Source organism: Alosa alosa, chromosome 15 (assembly GCF_017589495.1).
Source record: "Alosa alosa isolate M-15738 ecotype Scorff River chromosome 15, AALO_Geno_1.1, whole genome shotgun sequence".
NCBI classification, from domain to species: Eukaryota; Metazoa; Chordata; class Actinopteri; order Clupeiformes; family Clupeidae; genus Alosa; species Alosa alosa.
The window spans coordinates 9113097-9135143 of NC_063203.1; the positions used below are offsets into that span (position 1 = coordinate 9113097).

General features: G+C 40.8%; 1 protein-coding gene across 2 annotated transcripts; it reads left to right on the forward strand.

Moving 5' to 3' along the window:
• Positions 1–482: 482 nt before the first annotated feature.
• Positions 483–11242, forward strand: ccdc92ba (coiled-coil domain containing 92Ba). Of its 2 annotated transcripts, none has more exons than XM_048265402.1 (4): positions 483–970; positions 1533–1679; positions 3442–3489; positions 7391–11242. In XM_048265402.1, the coding sequence occupies exons 2-4, from the start codon at positions 1550–1552 to the stop codon at positions 8086–8088; spliced, it is 876 nt and encodes a 291-aa protein (XP_048121359.1). In that variant the 5' UTR covers positions 483–970; positions 1533–1549; the 3' UTR covers positions 8089–11242. The 2 variants fall into 2 exon arrangements, with proteins under 2 accessions (XP_048121359.1, XP_048121358.1); XM_048265401.1 differs by having other exon boundaries at positions 484–970; positions 1530–1679.
• Positions 11243–22047: the final 10805 nt, after the last annotated feature.

The window sequence follows — 22047 nt, forward strand, 5'->3', positions numbered from 1 at the left end:
AAGATAGGAATTTGGCCATTACTTACCCATCCTAACTTAAGAATTTCCTAATTTAGGAATCCTAACTTAGGATGGCACATACCCTGTCCTGAATTAAAAATAACTGGCAAAACTGACTGCAACAGTCTTGTTGAGTTGTTGCCTAGCCTATGACAAGATGATGAACATGACTGTTAGAGACACCATATAAGCATATTTCACTAAATAAGTTAATTAAGTGAAAACTTAAAAATGTAGGCCTATAAGCTATGTGTTTTAAAACATTTATAACATATATTGAGAAAACTCATACACAGTGCCCCGCCCCCACACACACACATACTCGTAAGGGTTAGTAGAGCGCTATGTACCCTTCCAATCGAGTCTCCAAGGGCTTAAATGGTGACAGACTGTATTTGGCTAACTCTTCATTTTAAGTAAATGCTCAGTCTGCACCACGGTAATAGGGAGGTCCATCGATCATAGGAGTGTGGGAGGAGTTGCTGCGTGTCCAATCAGCCACTCCGCTGTGGAGAAATCGTCTCGTGCGTTCCGGTCACGATACGTTGTTGTCGTCCCATCTTTGTGCACTAGGCATCTGTAGCAAAGGAAACAGGACGTGTCCAAAATAAGTGCGGAGGGATGCGGATGGTTCATGGAGGATTTATGGAGGTTCTTTTTTGTGACAGTATAATGCTTAATATTTAGTCATGGCTGAAACATTCTGGTAAAGCAACGACACTATCATCAGATTTTTCAGGCAATTGAAGGTACACGGATGCTGGGAGGTTGATGTGCCATTGGAGGCGTATCGATTGATGCTGCGCCTCACTTCCTTGTACAGGCGTCTCCAAAAGGCTCGGCATCATGCGACCATCTTTTAGAAAATATTCTGGCTGTAGGATTTCGAATATACTAAATCCTTGAATACACTGAACCAGTGAATAATTGTGAAGGACGCTGTCAACAAGAAAAGTGATAGGCTACAACGGTATGTAAAAAGCCTAATTTACGCTCTTGTGTAGAATTTGGGATTTTAAGCGTTGTGTGCTTGATGTTGACACCAAATTATAGACAACGAATCTGTCTTATACTATTAGATTCCCTGTAAAGTAACATTTGCTATTATTTTTTTTCACATTAGACTTGATACAGCTGCCAGGCCTAGAATTGAGAAAGTTAGCCTTGGCACCCTTCAGTTGTGATCTTGCTGTGATGCTAAATTTAGTTAATGGAACTGTACAGGCCTACTTTCCGTGAATTCCATTGGACTGTACTAACTTTCCAAAACGCTGGTGAAAGCTGTTCCCTGATAGTACTTCTCAGATATATTATACACACACATTTTATACTCAAACTTGCAAGATGTTGACAGTACGGAACAGACAGCGATGCAATTCCAGCTGTTTTCCCATGGCTCCATAAAGGTTAAGACAGATGGGGCATTCTTGTACTGTGCATCACAAATGTATTCATACAGCATACTGGTATGCAGCCGAGTGAGATGCAACACATTTCATTTCAGTTTCCCCAAATTTGTCCTTGTGCAGTAGGCAGCACACAGGCCATCATGGAGAGCGATTCCTTGGCCCGACAGGTGGAGAGCGTGGAGAGGAGCATCACCTTTCTGCGGCAGGAGCAGCTCACACTGCTGCATGGCCTGCACCTGGAGATCCTCAGCCTGGAGAAGCGCTGCACAGGTCAGTCAGCCAAAGTGATGTGTCTTGCATGGAGACACACACACACACACACATAAACAGTGTCTTTCTCAGCACACGTAAACACACACACACACACACACACACACACACACACACACACACAAACACACAAGCACACACACATAAACAGTGTCTCTCACAGCACACGTAATACACTGATACACACTCATACACACAATTTGTTGCCACCATCACCCAATCAGGTACATTAGGATTCTTCGTAGATGTATTCTGTCTCCTGCCTATAGCAACCCTCACATCCACAGTGCTTATGTATGCAGTAGTAGAGTCAGTTGAAAGCACAGTGCCTGTAGTGTCTGAGGGAATTAAAACAGTGGAGCTAATGGAGACTGTCTCTGCTGCAGAGCCATTAATGCAGAGGGGATTGCTTTTATTTTTCATAAGGAGATAATGCGGCACAGTATCTCTGCAGCTATTATCCCAAATAATAAAAAGGTTATCAACAACATATCAGCAGTCACACACACACACATGCACACACCCACACAATCACATATTGCTGCATACACAGTTGTGAGCAAACCCACACACCCACAAATACACACATGCACACAACACACACTTTCACACTCACTCACTCACTCACTCACTCACAAAGACCCACCAGTTTCTCATACATATCCTCTCCCACCTTTCAATTATTACACCATTGTTAGCCACAGTCACAGTATCCACAGTCATCTGGCTGTATGTATTCCACTAGACTATCCTGCTCCTGTGCGTGTTATACTGCATGCTGTGGTTGTGGTTGAGGGTGAGAGGAGCTTATGCCTTTCAGGTCCGTGTGGGAGAGGCACCTCACGCTGAGCACTTTCTCCCTCCCGGCGGCACAAACACATGGCAGAGGCTAAGAGGCTGCACAGCGCCGTGCTACATGAATGATACATGCGCTTGGCCTCCCGTGCCACCAGCGTCCATTACAGAGGCGCGCACCACGCCCAGCCCAGGCCTCCTGGCCACGTGTCTAGCCCTCTGTGCTGGCCAGGTTACGCCAGACTGCAGTGTAATCTCCTGTCTGAAGTCTGGATGTGATGGCAGGTGATGCGGTTCCCACACGCAACAAGGGACTACAGAGAGAGAGAGAACCATGGGTCAATAGCTTCCTGGCAGTGAGAGGCTTTTGTTCCCTCTTTGCTTTGAGTCATATGGTATAAGGCCTCATCTGTTGCCCCTGCAGCTCTGGTGAGGATGCACTGAGCCAGCAGAGAGGGATGAAGGTTGCTGATCTCTCTCTCTCTCTCTCTCTCTCTCTCTTTTCTCTCTTTTTCTTTCCCCTGGTGAAAACCTTTTTATGTTTATTTTTTTCAGTGCTGTGCTGCAGGGAAGGCCAAGAGTGATAAAGATCTCTCCTGCTTTGGGACTGCTGAGCGATCAGAAATACTATCTAGTGTGATTCAACACACCACAAAGCCAGCATGCAATCCAATTTAACACAGCCATAAAAAGGCAACTGAACAGAACCTAGGTTGAAAAGGAACATAACTTGCTTAGTCCTGTATCCTGAAGTTAAATAGATTCATTAGATTATGCTTTGTGTCAGCTATCTTGAATGTAAAACCTCTGTCAACAAATGATGCAACACCACATTTCTATAAATTTACTGGCACAGTTAAATTGACAACCTAGATCTGCTGAAATTCTTTTGCACTAGTGCAGTATATTCATATTGTGTACTATAAGGCAAACACCCTATTCTCTTGTCTTACCGGTGTCTTTATAGAGCTGACCTGTGAGCTGAAATCGAATCCACCAGGACGATCACAAGCAGGTGGGCACAAAATGTTTCTTTCTATACCTGTTTGTGTTGTGAATGTGTTGGCTCTGTCTCAGTGTGTGGAAAGACTGATGCGAACCTACATGCAACTATTGTTTTCATCTCCCTGTTCTTGCTCTTGTGGCTGGTGAATCAGGGACAGATGATGAGATGGCCACTAATGGCAGCCAAGCTATGACATCTGGGGCCTGTACTACGAAGGGAGCTTTACCTACCCAGATGTAACCCAGGGTTACTTTGTTAAACCAGGGTTGACAAAACCTGGTTATCTTAAGTGGTGTTAATCGGTACTACGGCTGATTATGAAGTTGATTTGTTGAGCCGGGTTAACCTAATTGGAGTTTGTCTTGCCGCTCACATAAAAGGGACGGGTTGCAGCACAAGTCACCACTTTCAGTGATGACGCGATCACCTTATTTTACGGATGAGGAATCCACAATTATTATGACAAGTTATGAGGAATTAAAACCCACTCTACCGACAAAAAATCAAAACACGCCGGGCAGTGAACAAAGCAAGGCAAGGCTGTTGACAATGTATTGCAGATCGGGTAGCCTAAATGCCTAAAAGTAAAGTTTTATTTCCACATGTTCTTCAAATATGTGTTACGGAGGATTAATAGCTTGCGGAATGTATGAAATGAGTTAAAATAATTAAATTGCCTATTTTGAGTTCATAGAAATGCCTACTGATGCAACACAATTTAGAAGTGGGCATATAGATTACAGTAATAGGATAATTGAATGTTTAAGTAGCCCCCATTGACTGTATGCCTAATCCTGTGAACATTTCAGTTGCAACACCATTGCCAAACGCACATGGCAGCAGGTGAAAATGAAACACAAACACATTATTCAGAATAGTGGTTTATATAGTTATAGCTTGCATTAATATTTCTTAATTCTGAAAACATGTAGGCCTAGTATGCTTATAGCCTTCACTTGGCCTCTGTTTTACAGCTAACAAGAAAAAGGTGTCTTTGAACACTACTGTAAGGCACCAGAGTAGCAGAGTTACAGTAGCAGAGGAGTTTGCCATCGCAAATAATAGTGGAAGGCCGATTATGGAAGGGGTTGAGGGAGGCATTCGGTCGGATTCTGGTGCTGTGGAAATGTGTAGCCTTTATGTGCAGGGTACAGTAATATGACATTCAATTCAACAAGTTTGTTAAAATGGTGATTTTAATTTATTAGGCCTACTGTAGGCTATGTCCGATTTATTTTAGGCTATTCTTGCTCAGATGTTCAACATACTGTAGGCTAGGCCTATATCCGATTTATTTTCGGACATACAGTATTCTTGCTCAGATGTTCAGCATCACCGATTAGATGGAATACATGAATGTCCACGTAATTGCTATGACGGGTGACATTAGAGACTTCTGCCTAGATCATCTGACAAAGATAACAAATTCCTAATCTATATAGAGAATATAATCTTCATAGAGAATATCGTCCGGGTATATGTATATATATATATATATATATATATATATATATATATACCCGGACGATTCAACAAGTATATATATATATATATATATATAATATATATATATTCTCTCTCTCTCCCTCGAAAACCTCGGGTTAACTAAGAACATAACCTGCTCGGAGCAGGTTTGAGATGCAGCGTAAATTGCCATGGCAGCATACCTCGGTTAAAACATATCCACCTTTCGTAGTACGGGTTAATCGGGAAGTTACGCCACACGTGATCAAGTTACTCTCGAAGTTACCCAGATAAGCCAGTAACCCCGCTTCGTAGTACAGGCCCCTGGTGTAATACTCTAACAATAACAGTGCAAATGATGCCAGGCTTCAAAAGAGACACAGCTTCAGATAATCTCTCACATACTGTCGATAGGGCTGCTTGTGTGGTGATTAACTTCAGATTTATGTGTAATGCCCAAATTTCATAGGATATCATCTGACACTAAATTCATTTCACAAACCTCCTAGTTTCCACAGCTAAAACTCTGTTAAAAACTGGGGGAACTGGACCTACAGCAGCTTACAGACTCAGCATGTCCATGGCCCGACATCTCATTATCCCACCATCACCATCCCCTTCTCCTCCTCTTTCTATCCATCCGTCCATCCCTCCCTCCATCCCTCGCTCCCTCCCTCCCACCTCACAGCCCCGACTCCTGCCCCCACAGATCGATGCACAGTTTTCTCGTCCTGTCCTCTCGTTTTCCGAGCAGTCCCACTGGGGGTATCCAATTACCACTTGTTTTTTATGCTGAGACTGAAGAGGTGGGCAGAGCAAGGGGTGGGGGGGAAGAAGAAGAGAAAGGGAGAGAGAGAGAGAGAGAGAGAGAGAAAGAGAGAGAGGATGATCAGAGAAGATAGAGACACAGATGACAAATGCAGATGGGTGGGTGAGAAGAGAAGGAGTTAGAAAAACTACATTTGTGAAAGCCAGTCACTACAGGAAAAGAAGAGAAGCCGGAATCAGGAGAGGGTTGGGGGTGGGGGCAGAGGTGACGGGGAGTGAGTGAGCAAGAGAGATGATCAGATTGTGTTACATTTTCCATACTGGGTGGATGACCTCATCTCTGCTGTGGTCATCCACTCTGGTGGGCAGGTGTAGTAGGGGGGGTGTAAAGCAAGCGCCAGAGTGACCAGCCCTGGCCTGAGCCCAACCAAAGAGAGGTGCTGGGATGAGAGAGCTGAGAGACATGAGGCACCGCAGAAAATACTTTTGGTTTTCTTCATTTTGGGGTCAAACAGATTATGAGATTAGCTGAAATTGGGATGCGGTCTCTAAAATGGTAATTGTCATGCTCCAAGGACCTCATTATAAGGAGCCTAGATGTTGATTCCATCATGGTGCCTCTGGTGAGTCACGGAGAGATGGGAAACCTACTGAACGCTGTTAAATTGAGCTATTAGTCATGTAATTGCATTGTGCAGATTGAGGATACCTAAATGACAGTAGCCATCTGTCTCTCATATTTAATTTACTGGCCCTTGATATTCCTTCCATTTTGTATCTCCTGAGGTTATATCATGCCTTTCTTGTGTAAACTGGGTCAGCCCTGATAAGCCCCTACATAATTCCTCTTGAGGATGGACAGTAAAATATTTAGTCTTCAAATGAACACAATATTTAGGGTTGTTTTTTTCCAGATGGATTTGCTCTTATTGTGCTCTCTTGCAGTTATGTTGCTTAAGTAGTCTTAAAATAACATGCATCATTAGGGATATGGTTAGCTGTGTAGTTTTCCATTACTGTGAGTTGAAATGGAGTGTTTACAGACAAAAAGCAGATGAGGACATTGACTCATCACATACTATGTTGATCTGTGGCAACATGACTGACTGAGTCTAATTCTGGGCATTTTGCAGATGATCCCTGCCAGATGGCAATTGCTACAGTGGCCATAGTTCACATAGTCTGGTTGGGATTTGCCTGTGAATTCTGTAATCCCACCCATATAAGCGCTCAATCCATTGCCTCTGCCTTTTGTCTGTTTTTCCACACGTGCATCAGTCAGATTTGTGCTTTCAAGGCACAGTGAGCTGAAAACCTGTGCAGAGTGGATCGTCTGCTGCACACAGCCCTGATTGATGGGATCATATGTGACATCTGTCCACTGCTGTCTGTGTCCCCAGGGGACGTGGTCTGTTGTTTGCTTTCTGTAGTCTGTGGAGCACGATGCATACATGGCAATTATTGCCTATTAAGGTGTTGTGCACATCACTCATGTACGTTTCAATGTACTCATCTGCTGTATGTATTTGTGCATGCACGTGTGTATACATTTGTTTTTGCAACTGTGTGCATTTGCTGTTATGTGTTTGTGTGTATGCATGTTTGTGTACTTATGTGTGTAAATGCATGGTGTGTGTGTGTGTGTGTGTGTGTGTGTGTGTGTGTGTGTGAGAGACAGATGTGCTGGAGGAGGAGGAGATGCTGGAGGGACGCTGCCGGGAGGTGGAGGGGCGTCTGGCCAAGCAGCACAGCACCCTGGAGGAGCTGCAGAAGGAGCTGAGCCACAAGGGGGCGCTGGTGGGCGCCCTGAGGGCCAGCCTGAAGGACAAGGAGCGTAGCTTCCTGGAGGACCTGAAGAAGCACAGCCACCGCACCACCGTGCTCACCACCGAACTGCAGAAGCAAACGGAGGCCGCCACCTACCTGTCTATGCAGCTGCACTCGGCTAGAAAGAAACTCAAACATCAGCATCAGCAGCAACAGCAGCAGCACCACCACCACCACAGGCAACGGGTCGCTCACCACGACCCTCAGGAACCCACGGGATCCCCTTCACCTGGCCCCAGTGGCGTGGTGGCGAAGCCCAAGCGACGCAGCGGTGGCAGCAAGCACTCCGCGACGCACATCCGGGCTGAGCGGGCCAGAGAGTGTGTGCCGCGCGAGAAGGTGACGGGCCCTGAGGAGCCCAAAGCCATGCCCGACCCGGCACTCTTCTTCTACCCGCACAGACACAGGGCCCGGAGCCGCCATGCGCTCAGATTGCCTCTGGAGGCCATGGAGGATATGGTGGGTGCAGAGGTCCCAGACCGGGTGGCCCCAATCTTGGTAGCGCCACCCCCAACTGCCACCATTGCTGCTGAAAGCAAGGCGGAATAAACAACCTGCTTTAAATAACCACCTCTTTACATTATCTTAAGGACTGCTTCTGTTTATATTGTTTACCTCGGTCTTGCACCTTGATGTATTATTAGAGAATTGTTTGCAATATGAATCCTTTATGTTTGTATGGTAGGTTTTATGTAATTTTAAGAGATTTAAATTTATTCAAGGCAATACTTTGGCCTAGATTATTTATTGTTTAGACTGATATCCTGCTTATTTGGTCCACATGGTCAGCACATGTCCAGTTCAGAGTTGCAGCTTCTTTCTCCTGTTTGTTGGGGACATGACAGGGAGTGCTACAGGTCCTCAGTGACTCACAGCCTTAGATTTCAGCTATTGTGGTAATATTTACAAATAAGACAAAGTCAAACTGTTTCCGAAGTACATCAGCCCTCGGCCTGGCATTACTGAAGAAATAGAATGTGTCTGAGGGCAGTATCCGAAGAAGTAAGGTAGTAATGGGCCTACTTCACCAATTTTATTAATTTCATCGGACAGTGCTCTCCAGCAATTTAAAGTACAGTGTAGATCTTAAGGGTTAAAACAATATTTCAAAAACAACCTAGCTCATGCCTGAGTTCCGGCACAGTGCCTGAGAACTTTACATTCTCATTAGTGTGTGTACTCATGTGCACCCAAGTGACAAACCTATGACCTTGGAGATGTTAGTTAGCACCTCAAGCTAACAGTGGACCTTCTGGAGCTCCTCTACAATAGTCACAATACCAACATGTAACAACAGCCCACAAAACAGGAAAAAGTTGCACACTGTAAAAGTGCTGATAGAAAATTTAACATGAAATCAATGGAAATGGTGACTTGGGCAAAGTATTCCATTAGATGAGCTGCGGCATTAGATGGGCTGTAATTGGTTGGCACTATTTAATTGTCTAGACTCCAGGTGTGTTTATGCCGGAGCATTTACACACGTTTTCATCTGGCGAATTTGTTTGACTACGGAAATCAGTGCAGCTGAACATTTTAAAGTCAGCGTTTCACTCTTGCTAGATTGCTTGTCTTAACTTGCTGTTTGTCAGGTAGTGGTTTGAACAGACAGTACATTTAGTGTGGGCTTTTATACAAAGCAGTGGTTACTAAAAGGCCAGCAGTATCCTGCAGATGTCCACTGAATTGGCAAAAAAATGTATATCTCACGGAAAGGCTCCTTGATGAGATACAACAGCAGTTCAAAACTGGGTGTGTGCAGTCAGCTGTATGGGCTTGAGTAGAAGGCTGTTATCCACTACATTGGGTCAGTGTGTAGTGTGTATATACAAATACTGTTTATGTATGTGTGTCCCTTTGTGTTTGTGTGTTTATAGTGATAATGGGAGGACTGCCCTCAGGGATTAAGGACCATACAGAAAATTTGTTTATGGTACCATCAATGCCATTAAAAAAAAAAGCTTGCTACTACTCACTCTGTTAAACTTATATCTTATTTGTTGTTACAGAGGTTAAAATCCGCACTGCTTGGCAACTGTGGGCCCAGTGCACAAATTGTCATCTCAGGTAGCGTTAAAATCTCCCTGTAAGCAAGTCCTGTAGGAATGAATATGAACAGTTTCTCATCTCACTGACAAATTATGCCCTCCAATGGTTAGACAGTGCAATAACAAGTCTCGACACAGACAAAGATGATATGACCGCTCATTTTTATAGACAGCAGTGAAAACAAGTATTCAAAATTATGTATTTCAAAAGCTGGATGAACAAGTATGCAGGTCTGCAGTCATTAAATTATAATATACAATTAATGCAATTACAGAAACAAAACGAACCATAACCATCAGGAGCTCAAGTTGCAGAATGGGTATACAAGCACCATTTAGGTTTGTTATGGTTTTCTTAGACCAGGATGTGATCTTGTGCTGTGTGAGTGTGCTGATCAATGTGCAGTTATGATAGAACACAGAGCCTTATATACTCACTAGGCCGTATATACTAATGTCAGTGATTGTCATATCAGTTATATCCGTATTACTAAAGAAAATCATTTTGATACTACTTACTACACTAATTATGATATAGAAATGCATAAGGATGCAGGATTTTGTAAAAGTTTGTCATGATGTAATTTTGGTTTCTTCTCACAAATGAAAACTAGTTTTTATTTGATGAAATCTGAAATGACTGATTGCACTGACTGACTGGAGTGTAACAGAAAGAGCAGGTGTCTTTTAGGACAGAGGAGCTGTCTTTCGACAGATTGATATGTTCAAATTAGGTCATTCGAGGACAGGAATTTTGAGTTGTTTTTACATGTTGGCATACGAAGTTCATGTCTTAGGCTTTACGGTGTGTAAAAAGCATTACAGATATTTAAGTGGTCTGGCTATCCAGCTGAAACTATTCTTTTTTTGGTAAACAAGTAATCAGCCTGGTGAAAACATCTCTGCATGACTTGCACAAAGAAGGCACTAAAATGGTTGCACTGTTTCTGAAGCTTTATATGCTCTTTTGCAGATGTAGTTTTCTATCACTGCTTTTAGTGCAAGCTCTTTGCATTGATTATTAAGACTAAATGTTGTAACGTTTTCCTTTGTTACATTGTGTTTGAACGGTTTTTAGTTGTTTTTTTCTTTACTGGGAGATTTTTTTAATGACCTCAAGTACCGTATTTTCCTGACTATAAGTCGCACCGGAGTATAAGTCGCACCAGTCAAAAATCATATATATAAATATATATATATATGTTGCACCTGAGTCGCAGGACCAGCCAAACTATGAAAAAAAGTGTGACTTATAGTCCGGAAAATACGGTATATTGGAGGAAAATAGCATGTTGTCTGGTAACAGAACTTCATGCTGAATAGGTTGAATTGTTGGTTTAATATGAATTCTTTCATTAAGAAATGTATGTTATGATTGTCACATCCTATGTCAAATGTGCAATTCAGTTGAAGATTAAGTCAGTTGCTCTTTGGAATGCAGTCTTCCTCTTAAGTGATGGACAATAAATACTCAGCCAGTTCTGATTGAACACGGGTAATGTGACATTCAAAATGTAATTTTGGATGGATATGGGTCCGAATCATAACCAAAAATAGTTCATACAATGCAAAGTCTGTGTATTGTTTTCTAGCAATAATTTGCATTGTAGTTGTTTTTGCACAGGCAAGATATGCAGTAAACAGCTTAACACTGACAAAACAGTATGCTGCGTGTTTCTTCACTAGCATATATTGGAACAATTAATTATTGTTGTTGTTATTGTTATTATTATTAATTATTATTGTTATTAATAACGATCAAAACAGATTTCTTTCCCTTACAGAAAAAAAATATATTGAAATATATTTTAAAGTGTCAAAAATATATGTGGCATATATTCCAAATACATTGAAATATATTTGCATTGTTGTTCACTTATATTTATCATTTTGAAATATATTCTGAAATATAACAAAAATATATGATGTTAAGTGTGAAATATATTTACATGTATAACATGTAATGTAAAATATATGACAAAATATATGGTCATAAAATGTTTAGCTTGCTAAATGGTCGAAAATGTATTTTGATTATAGTAATTCCCTTTCCCCCTATACACAACAGTATATCAGCTGTATTATGACACACAGCTATAATAAATACTGTAGGCCTACTTATATTTAACTGCAATGTAAAATGACAGATAGTTGCTAGGACTATTAGGCCATATTAGGTGGCACTAACACTAAGTGCAATTCGATTTTTTTTTTTTTACATCTTTCCTGAAGTCGTTTAATTATTGAAAATATGCACAATATTTATGATGCATAACAATGACACTTCAACAGTGAAGTGCACTTAAAAATAGATAGAACTCAGTGTCTAACACTGCATACACACACTATTAAATAACTGTATTAAATTCTGTAAAAGTATTTCATATACAATATATACATTTATTGTACATTTATATACAATACATTTACAATAGCCTCTATATTATTATATATACATATTATACAGGATGCCACTGCGATTTATCACTCCCTGGCGCTTCATTTCTTGGAACAACTCATCCAAATTCCCCTGGGGATCAATAAAGTATCTATCTATCTATCTATCTATCTATCTATCCAACGCTTTTTTATTTACAGTATAGGTCGGCGCAAGCTTAACTCCGTGGCAAATGAACCGGCGTAGTAATATTTGTGCGTGCTTCGTCCTTGTTGACTGTGGGCCAATCATGTGTCGATATGATCGCCAACTTCAAACTGAAGATTCTAGAGCTCTAGGATCTTTGCTTCCAACTGACAACTCACACATAGCGGTCGTTTTTAGCTCTAGGTAGTTTATTTGCATGTAAGTTAAAGTTAGATATAATAATGTAATGCCTGGGTTGAGTGGACTGAAGACACAGATAAGGGGAAGCACAGCATCATCCCTGTAACCAACATCAGGGGATTCGATTTGGATAAATGGATGGATGGACTTCTCAAGAAGAAATAACGTTATTTGCTGTTGAGTGGCAGGAGGGCAAAACCGCTCCAAAAGGTGGATGGCCAGTCTCAGGCAGTCGTGAAAAAAATTGCAGGTGAGTTTTTTTAGTTCATAAATCATAACATGTTCAGGTTAAATTGAAGATTAAATGTGTTTTCCCCAACGTTAACGTTAGTGTTGTGAACGTTATTTCCTATTTTAAAAGGCTAGCAGCTAAGGTTAACGTTAGCTAACTGTTAGATTTTTGCTAACGTTACAGCAGAGAGGGTTAGCACTAAAGCCAGAGCCCGTCTACGGAGAGACTGGCCACTCCATATTAAAGGAATTATCCGGAGTAAAATGCACTTTAGATCAATTTATGGATGATTGGGAGTAAGTTATATACGTTGAGTTGACATCAAAATCATGTCATTCGGATGTGTTTTGAGACAGTTCGATTTTACCGTTTTTAGTCAAAACTCGTTAGCGTGGAAGTGAGAAGGGCATATTATTTCACAGCTACAAAACTACCTCTTCTAGGATCGTAACTCCCCCTATTTCCACCGGTCCCGTATTTCCACCGTCTTGCGTGTATGTGTCACTTAATATCCATTTCTATACAAACCAAGACAGCGGACTCCTATAGAAACGCAACCACGCACAACATAGGTGTATCTAAATTAGCTATGTACCAAAAATGACATTTTACCGTGACTCGAGGAGCTGTAAACAGTGTTGTAAGGCTGCGTGTGTCACAACCGCTTGGATCTCCAGTGGAATTTTAATTTCACGACGAGAATTCTCGGTCTAACCGTTAATGTGCCGTTGAAACGGTGTAAATAGGTGACCCATCAGGCCAGCACTATAACTCCGAGCGTGGTAAACAAAATCGGATATTTCAGGCAGTAAATGCTCCTGTTAGGAACCAAACCAGATTTTGTTCAAATCTACACAACTATGGCTACTGAAAAATGTAAGGTTCATTTAGTAAATATTATTTTGAAGTGTTAAAAAACATCGTTGTTTTAGAATTTCTGAACAAAAGTGGTGATAATTGGGGTGTTACGATAAAGTTCAAGTCCGTCAGAGTCGATTGTTAGTGTGCTCTGGAAATTCACAATTTTGTCGCCGTTTAAAAAAACAAAAAAAAAAAATAGTCCTCCAGTCCATACAACTTAATTTCAATTTCAAAAGAAATACTGGACTGTTTTTTTTTTTTTTTTTTTTTAACGGCGATGAAATTGTGAATTTCCAGAGCACACTTGGCAATCGATTCCCACGGACTTTCCCCAAAGATGGCAGCAAAGATGGCAACATTTCGAAAGGTACTGGCTTGATGAAATTCATTCTGGACTCTCTATCCGACCACATAAAGACCTCGGGACTTCGGGTTTGGCTTTAGGGACCCTCTACTCACTACCACGTAAGTGTAATGTTGTTTGGAACTGTAGAAGAGGTATAAAAATAGCGTTTGTAGCAGGCGAAATAATATGCCCTTCTCACTTCCACGCTTAACGAAGTTTTGACTAAAAACGGTAAAATCGAACTTTCTCAAAACACATCCGAATGACATGATTTTGATGTCAACTCAACGTATGTACTCCCAATCATCCGTAAATTGATCTAAAGTGCATTTTACTCCGGATAATTCCTTTAAGTCCCATTGTACCGAATTTTGGTTGCAGTTCCACCAGAGTTCCACTGGGGGCGATCGCCATGAGTGCAGAATAAATGGGAGTCAATGGAGCTAGACGGCTAAATTTGTCTCTTTCACCTGATTGTCGTTGACAAATCTCAGATTTGATTGTAGTTTGTATAACTTCAACATGGGTTACAGGTCAAAAGTTAAATGAACGAGTACTTATGTCCTTTTGATTTCTTACAGGTTGGGTCGTTGTTACCCATAACACGCTAGCATTGTGCATTAAGTGACTTTAAAAAAATATAATACTCAACCAAGTGTATTTTCTTTGCCTCCCCTTTCGAATACAATATTCAAATTACTTGAAAAAAAATATAACCCGAGAAAAGTGGATTTTGAGGGGTACAGCTCCATAGACCTCCATGCATTCTGCACTCGTGAACGAGCGCCCTCATGTGGAACCACAGGAGGAACTGCAACCAGTTCAGAAACCGGAAGTTTTCCAAGAGTGGCAGTTCTCCCAAAGATTCTATAGTTAACTTTATCAACCATCTCTGGCAAAGATTCTATTCACCTTATTCAGCCCCGCCCATTTTTTTAAATTCCATGTTGTCTTTAAACTTCCGGTCGGCTAGCTACGTCTAGTTAGCTTCATTGGGATAACACGGCAGAAGAGGATAGAGAGGCTAACTTACAGAACAGCCACTCCAAAGTCTTAAGTCACCAAAATCCTAAATAAACGTTCCTAACTTTAGGATGACCCATAATATATGATGCCAGTCATCTCGATAGAGCTCTGCTATCTCAATGTATCGCAATGGATTTACCAAAGATTGTTAAGGCGGAGCAAGATAATCATCAGGAGCCACTTCCGGGAACCCGGATCGCACGAGGGGGGGTCCTTTATGCAGAGCAGAGGCAGCGACTGCTCCATTGAAGTCGATGGGCATAGCTCAGAATTTCACCACATATGCTAAGGTCTTGGTTCTATAGAGTTAGGAATGTGAATTTCGGGCACATTTTCACAATCCTCAAACCCTTCTGAACATTTCAGGTACATTTTTAGCATTTTTGAGCAATCCAGTCTGGAGAAAATCAACCTTATATCAGGTGTGCGCCAGTTATTTATGCCGCTGCTGTTGGCCGGTTGCAACTTACGCTCGTCAATACGTCATCGACATGCCTCTTTATGCTGACAGGATTCGATCCCCATTTTGCGCCCATAGACAAGAACTACGACGAAGTATCTTGCTCCGCCTTAACAATCTTTGGATGTACTGCTCAATTGGAAGTTCAGAGACAATGTGGGAAAAGCTAGCGCCCCCATGTTTGCGTGCGGAATAAGGTGAATAGTTAACTAAGATGAATCATAAGACGATTCACCAATGGAACGAAATGGCACTAGTTCCGGACTCCTAAATAGGTGTGTCAAATCATAAACGTTTCTCTGAATAAGCAATAATAACACATATAATTTTGTATACTATTTTACAGTCATTGTTTGTGTGTGATGCCAATGAAACACTCTTTCGGACACGGAATGAATAATTTCATTTTGCCCCGTTAACCGAGCTAGCTAGCTAGCTAACGTTAGCACAGTAAACGGAAAGTGAATGGGAATGTTCGCTAGCTAGCTAGCGGCTAAGAACTTTGGTTAAACTTATATATTGTTGCAAACAAACCTGAAATAACATATGTTCAGCAACTTTGTGGTAGTCTACTAGTTCTAGCAAAAAATATGTTAGGTTAGTTTATCAACCATCTCTGAGTCTAGAGCCTCTGAGAACAGGTGGCTGTGCACCAGAGCTTTGAGGAGACAGTGACAGGTCACGAACAAAGCTATTTTTGAGAATATAATTTCAATGTCGGAATGTTAGGGAGACATGTGGCTTCTAGAAAATGGGTTCAAAACTTACATTGCTGATTGTAGGGCTAAGGGATTGGTCATATTCTGTGAAAATGTTCATTTCTCCCATAGGAATACATAGACACTGGACCTCCCGCTAGATTCCTAAATGGGCGTGACAGCTTCGAACCCCACGTCACAACGTGCCAGAATTTACCCTCTTATGAATCGTCTCGCTTTATCAACCGTCTCTGGTTCTCCCCTTATAGAGCATCACAGTCCCGCCCCTCCTCCGAGAGAGCTTAGTTTCCAGAAGTAAATTTCCCATTCATTTCTCCCATTGACGTTTTGGAAAAATCCGTATCTAAAGAGTTTTAGAGCATGTCTTAGGCTAATCAGCTACGGCGTAACTCATAAGCATACAACATATAATTTCGAAAGTGAAAAAAAGAGAAAGTCAAAAAAAGTCAAAGGTACAAGACTGTACATATTTTCATTTCGGCGAAGGAACTACTCATCCCATAAACCACAGCCTCACTGAAAAATATATAAGCAGCAATACGAACCAGCTTAAAAATCATTTCCAACCCGGCGACAGCACGCAAACCCTTTCAAACAGTGATTTTTATATAGTTACAAGGCTTAAAATTCATTTTTCAAAATGGGGGGGAATTCCCCCCTTAGGTTATTCATGTAGGGGGGATTTACACAATTGGGGGGGGGGGGGGGGGTCGATTCTGATACCAAGTCAAGAATTGCGATTTCAATACTTCGATACTTTTTTTAAAAAAAGTGTTTGATTTTGGGGCCCCCACCACCCTGACGTCATCAGTAATATATACTGTAGTGGGATCATTCACAACAGTGGACATCCTAGATTCTGCTTGACTCTCTCCACACACACAAACACACACTGAAAATGATAGCTTATGTGATATGTTTCTATCATATATTTTTGAATTCATATAGAGTGTATTTATTTAATAATGCACAGTGTTTCCCCTACAGTGTATTTAACAGCGGCGCAGCGCCGCCGCTGGATTTTCAGCGCCGCTGCAACATAATATCACGAGATTCACTTAACACACTGTAAAAGCACAACGGCCAACGTCATCTCGAAATTGTTTTCTGAAAGTCTTGAGTAAGTTAAGTGCATCAAATCCGCACTTAGCCTCTCATTATTCAGGACATATATGCGGCATGATGTGTCAGTGATTACAAGCCCAAAGACAAGTCTGCAGCCCATATGGCTAGCCTACGTTCTGAACACGGTTACATTGTTTAGCTATCCGACTGATGGGGTCTTGCTCCGCCACAGTGTAGCCTATGGTGTCATCGTTCACTTGTAGGTTACACAATAAATAGTTGTACTTATAGGCCTGGTGACAATAAAAAATGATATTAGTTATATTTCATCACGAAGCTGTTTGTATGCCGTGAATTCGCTTGTAGCCTATGCCATATGTTAAGCTTGAGCAATTCCTCTGATCCAAAGCCTGCTTTGACACATTGACACTAATGTGAAACATGCATCCTCCTCTCCTAGCCTACATCAAATAAAAGAAACCAATTCATGATTACCGGAAATGAATTTAACATGGGGGTTGTTGCGATTTAGCCTACTGTTGTGATGTGGTTCTTTCTGCTGATTGGATTTTACGTCCGTGTCGTCAACTCTGAGAACTCTTGCTCCCGCTGACAATTTTATCCAGAGAGCTGATTTCCCAAAGATGAGCCTCCATCAACATTCAACGACAAATTATTAAACCGTAAGTAATGCAATAGAGTAAACCAATGTGCTACAAGGTGTATGGTCTTAACGTTAATTGTAGCCTAGACTTGTAGCGTTAGCGTGAGGGGCTATATGTAATGTTTGCATGGGAAAGCTAGGCTTAACACAGTCTAGGCCTGTTTAAACTTTCTGATAGTTAAAGGAAATATGAGCATATGTTGGCATATCATTATAGCCTAAATTCTGTCCACTTAGCTATAATAGGCTATCACAAACAGACCTTTTCACGTTTGCGGCATTAGACATAGGAGCCTACATTCTCTTATCAGAAAGACGTGTTCTCATAACTTCAGCGTTCTCTTGACGGGTGAGACTAGCGGTCGCACTTCAATCAAGTAGCCTAGGTCTTTTTCGAAAGTTAATTGTGAGTGAGTTGTATGGTAACTGTGGGAGTGATGTAGAAGAAAAGTGAGTATTTACTTTTTATCGTGGGGGTTTGTTTTGGGACTGAGAAATAGACTACAAGGAGAGCATCTGGCTACGTGCATGCGTGTCAGCATTAATGGCCCCCAACAATTCAATTCAATTACCAAAGAGCGTTAGAGATGTTATTTGAAAAGCCAGAAAAATGAAGTGCTACGAGATTGGGTGTGGCCTTTGCCATTAAGACCAATTTAAATAAATTGTAAATAATCTTTCTGGGTTGTGCCATTTAATTTTTCTTCTATCATTTTAACCAATAATGTAAAAGAAAGCTGAAAATGTCCACAAAAGAAACACGAAGGTATGATATATATATATATATATATATATATATAAAAAATGCTTAACAACCCCCTCAAGTAATAGCACCGCTGCTGGAAAAATGTCTAGGGGAAACACTGATGCATTTAGCATTTTACTAGTAGCTAAACATATTTAGTAATTTGAATGCCTCATATTGACGTTTAACCTATAACACTTAGGCATATCTTTAATGTGGTGTGTAGGTCCAATTGAGTGCACATTGCTGATGAGTAGGTGTAATTGAGTGCCTGTCACTTACTCACTGAAAATACGTTAGAGTAATTCTATGGAGTAATTAGCCCCCCTTCAACCTGGACGGTTTTAGGCTATAGTCGCTAGTGAATAAAAGTTGTGCATAGTGCGGTATGTGTATGCAAATTATTATGTTTTCTATGTCATTAGATACAATAAATGTTCAAAAAACTAACATGTCGAAGACAATCTTTCTGGGATCAAGTGTTGACGTGACCTGAGCTAGCAGGATCGTTACCAAGGAGCTCTTTCCAGATGTAAAAGTTTGCCATGGTAAGTAGCCTATTTGCGTAGCGCAAAGTGGTTCTCTCTCTCCGTGTGTGTGTGTAAAGGTCTGCATGAGGCTATGTTCAATTCAACTCGCCACTTAATGATTAGGCTATATTAACGCCATCAGACAGGCTGTAAAAGTGTATGCGGGAATTTCTCGCATTATGATGGCTAGAGTTGCGGGACTTGAACAAATTATGCGCAATACCCGCAATCCCGCAGTGAAATTTAAGCCCTGAGTTAATAGCAGTTATTTCAAGAGTAATTGTGTAAATAATAGTGTTTTAGTATTGAATGTTATATTTACCATCGTGTATTTTATCGTGTGTGTGTGTGAGAAAGCGGTTAACGTTAACGTTAGCAACATTGTGCAGTGCTTCGGATCTGACTGCCATCCTGATGCATGGACCGGTACATGGTCTGCTCTTGGACCACCATATTCAGTTTATTAACTTGCTGTGAATTATTATATAAAATTTTCATTAAATGTATGAAGAAGTATTTCTAGGTTAATTGATGATATGACTCGTACAGTATGAAGGCTACAGTAGCCTAGCTAATGTTAACTAGCATTACCAACCTCCCTGCAAAACTCCCCACACAACTTCGTAGGTTTGATAGGTCTTGTCCCTCATGCTGGCCCTTACAAAATCCACAAGCTGACCCTCGACACACAACAGTCAATAATGTGACCCGTGGTTTTCACCCCTTTGGACACTTGATTTCGTCCTTGAAACAGTGAAATATTCACGGGGGCATGGACGGTTTGCTAACCATTTTACTGCAGTGTAGCATCCAGCTTGTGCTATCAGCTCTCTAGCTAGTTCAAAGGTTTAAGTACTTAATGGGGATACAGGGCTTTTTATGCCTCACTAAGTTGATGTTTCCTATAAACAACAATTCATGTTCATAGAAACAACAAGGTCACTAAAACATAATATATTTCATACCTGTGTTGCAGCATGTAGGCTAATGTTAGCAGCATTATAATGACATTTTAATGTCTGAAAGGCTAATGATTAGCCTATCGGCTACCTGAAAAGTTAAGTGTTCAAACTAGCATTTACAGTGTTCTATTTGATGGTGTATTTGGCCCTGACTAAGTTCGTGTGATATATAAACCACAATCCTTGTTGATACAAGTACCAATGTTAGTCTAGAAAGTTTTTATTCACATTAAGATTTTCGCCATAGGCAGTAAAAGACTCCGCCATCTTTGTCAATAATTTTCGCTGATAAAGTTTCAAACTATGATCTTAACGGCCTTTCCACCAATCAGAGGCATCACTGTGGGATTGTTCAGGATTGTGGGTAATGAAGTACTTATCCAAGATATCGCGAAAAAAAACCCGTGAACTTTTGCCGTCTATATGAGCATACACAATCGCTTAGTACAGCCGTAGCTGGTTTTGAGTCTACCATGTGCAGTTAAGTTTTATGGCTTATACCCGAACTGTCAATGGAGAAATTGCATTGAATTCTTACTTCCGGAAACTCCTGTGGGCGGGACTCTGATGCTCTATTAGACATTCTCTGGTTAAAGCAGAGGTAGTAATCAAAGATCTTTGGTTACAGTATGTGTCGAAGTGACATCAATAACATTGCATGTAGACATGTGGCATCATCTCTACCTAATAAATTGTTTTAAAATATTGGCTATAACATTGGCCGTTTAAACAAAATCTCAGTGAATATTTCACATCTAGGCTGGCAGGCTGCTGTTAAGAGTGAAGTTTTTTTTTTTGCCCTGTCCCTGAATTTAAGGATTTTAACAGCAGGCTGTGAAGTTAAATGCAAAGCAAGCAAAATGTTTCTTTTACAGAGGGAACCCATGGTGTAAAAGTATTAAAAATAGATTAAGAAAGCCACTCCTATGGTCACCACTATAGTTAGATTGATTTGCTTAGATCCAGACCTATGCAATGCCATGTCATGACTTTGGTACTATTATGCTTATACTAGGTCTAGCTTAAAATCTTTGTCATTACAATTGTTTAATGGTGGTCCATGATTACCTTTATACGGCAGAACGCCATGCTACTTTGGAACGAATGGTCCGGGAAGTTGTTGAGCCACAAAAGTTGGCACCCAAGAGGGCAGCGAAACCGATCTCCCGATATGCCTCAGAAGAAGATGAGGATGCGCCACAGAAGAAAAAGTGAATTACATGTAATCATCATTTTGCATGTAACACACTTTTTACACTTGAACACAAGGTTATAGTGGAGTTATTTTGAAGACATGGCTATACACTGTAATTCCCTGGTCTGGTCTGGGAAGGACCACCCCACAAATGTAAGAAAAAACTTTTTACAACATTACATCAGCTATATCAGTGGTTATCAAACTTTTTCTGTCATTCCCCACTTTGGAGGTGGTCAAACTTGATTTTGATAGAGTATTCTTTTGAAACTAATCTGGACTACTTTTTAATCCCAAAAGACCAACATTTATGCAGATTTTTGCAGGCACAGGACATACCTGAGTCAGATAAATCAGCAACGTGTTTTTAGATTAATGTTATTTAATGGTAATGGTTCTTTTACGATTCATTTTGAATTAATTGATGTCCATACATATTAAGTAAATTATTAAGCTATTGTTAACCACAACTCCTTGCTGCCTTAGTATTAATGTTGATACTGAAATTAAGGGTTAGTCCTGCATTTCTTTTATGTCCACAGAGAGGACATTATTATATACCTAATTTATAATCAGCCAGCCTTCTGAGCCAACACAAGTAAGTTGTAGTTTGTAGAATTCCACAACTTCACTCATTGGGCACTTTATGCACACCCAGCGAAAACTAATTGTAATACACCACTCCTGCATAAACCTTAGCTTCAGGAATGATAGAATATTCAGTATTTGTTAAAAAATAGTTTAAAAAGATGTTGATTCAACTGTGTGGTAATTTAGGATGCTTTAGTTTGTGGTGCTGTTGGATTGTACTGGGGCAATTCCGCGCAAAACTGTCATCATACACATAATACCAACACAATGCCATGGTAT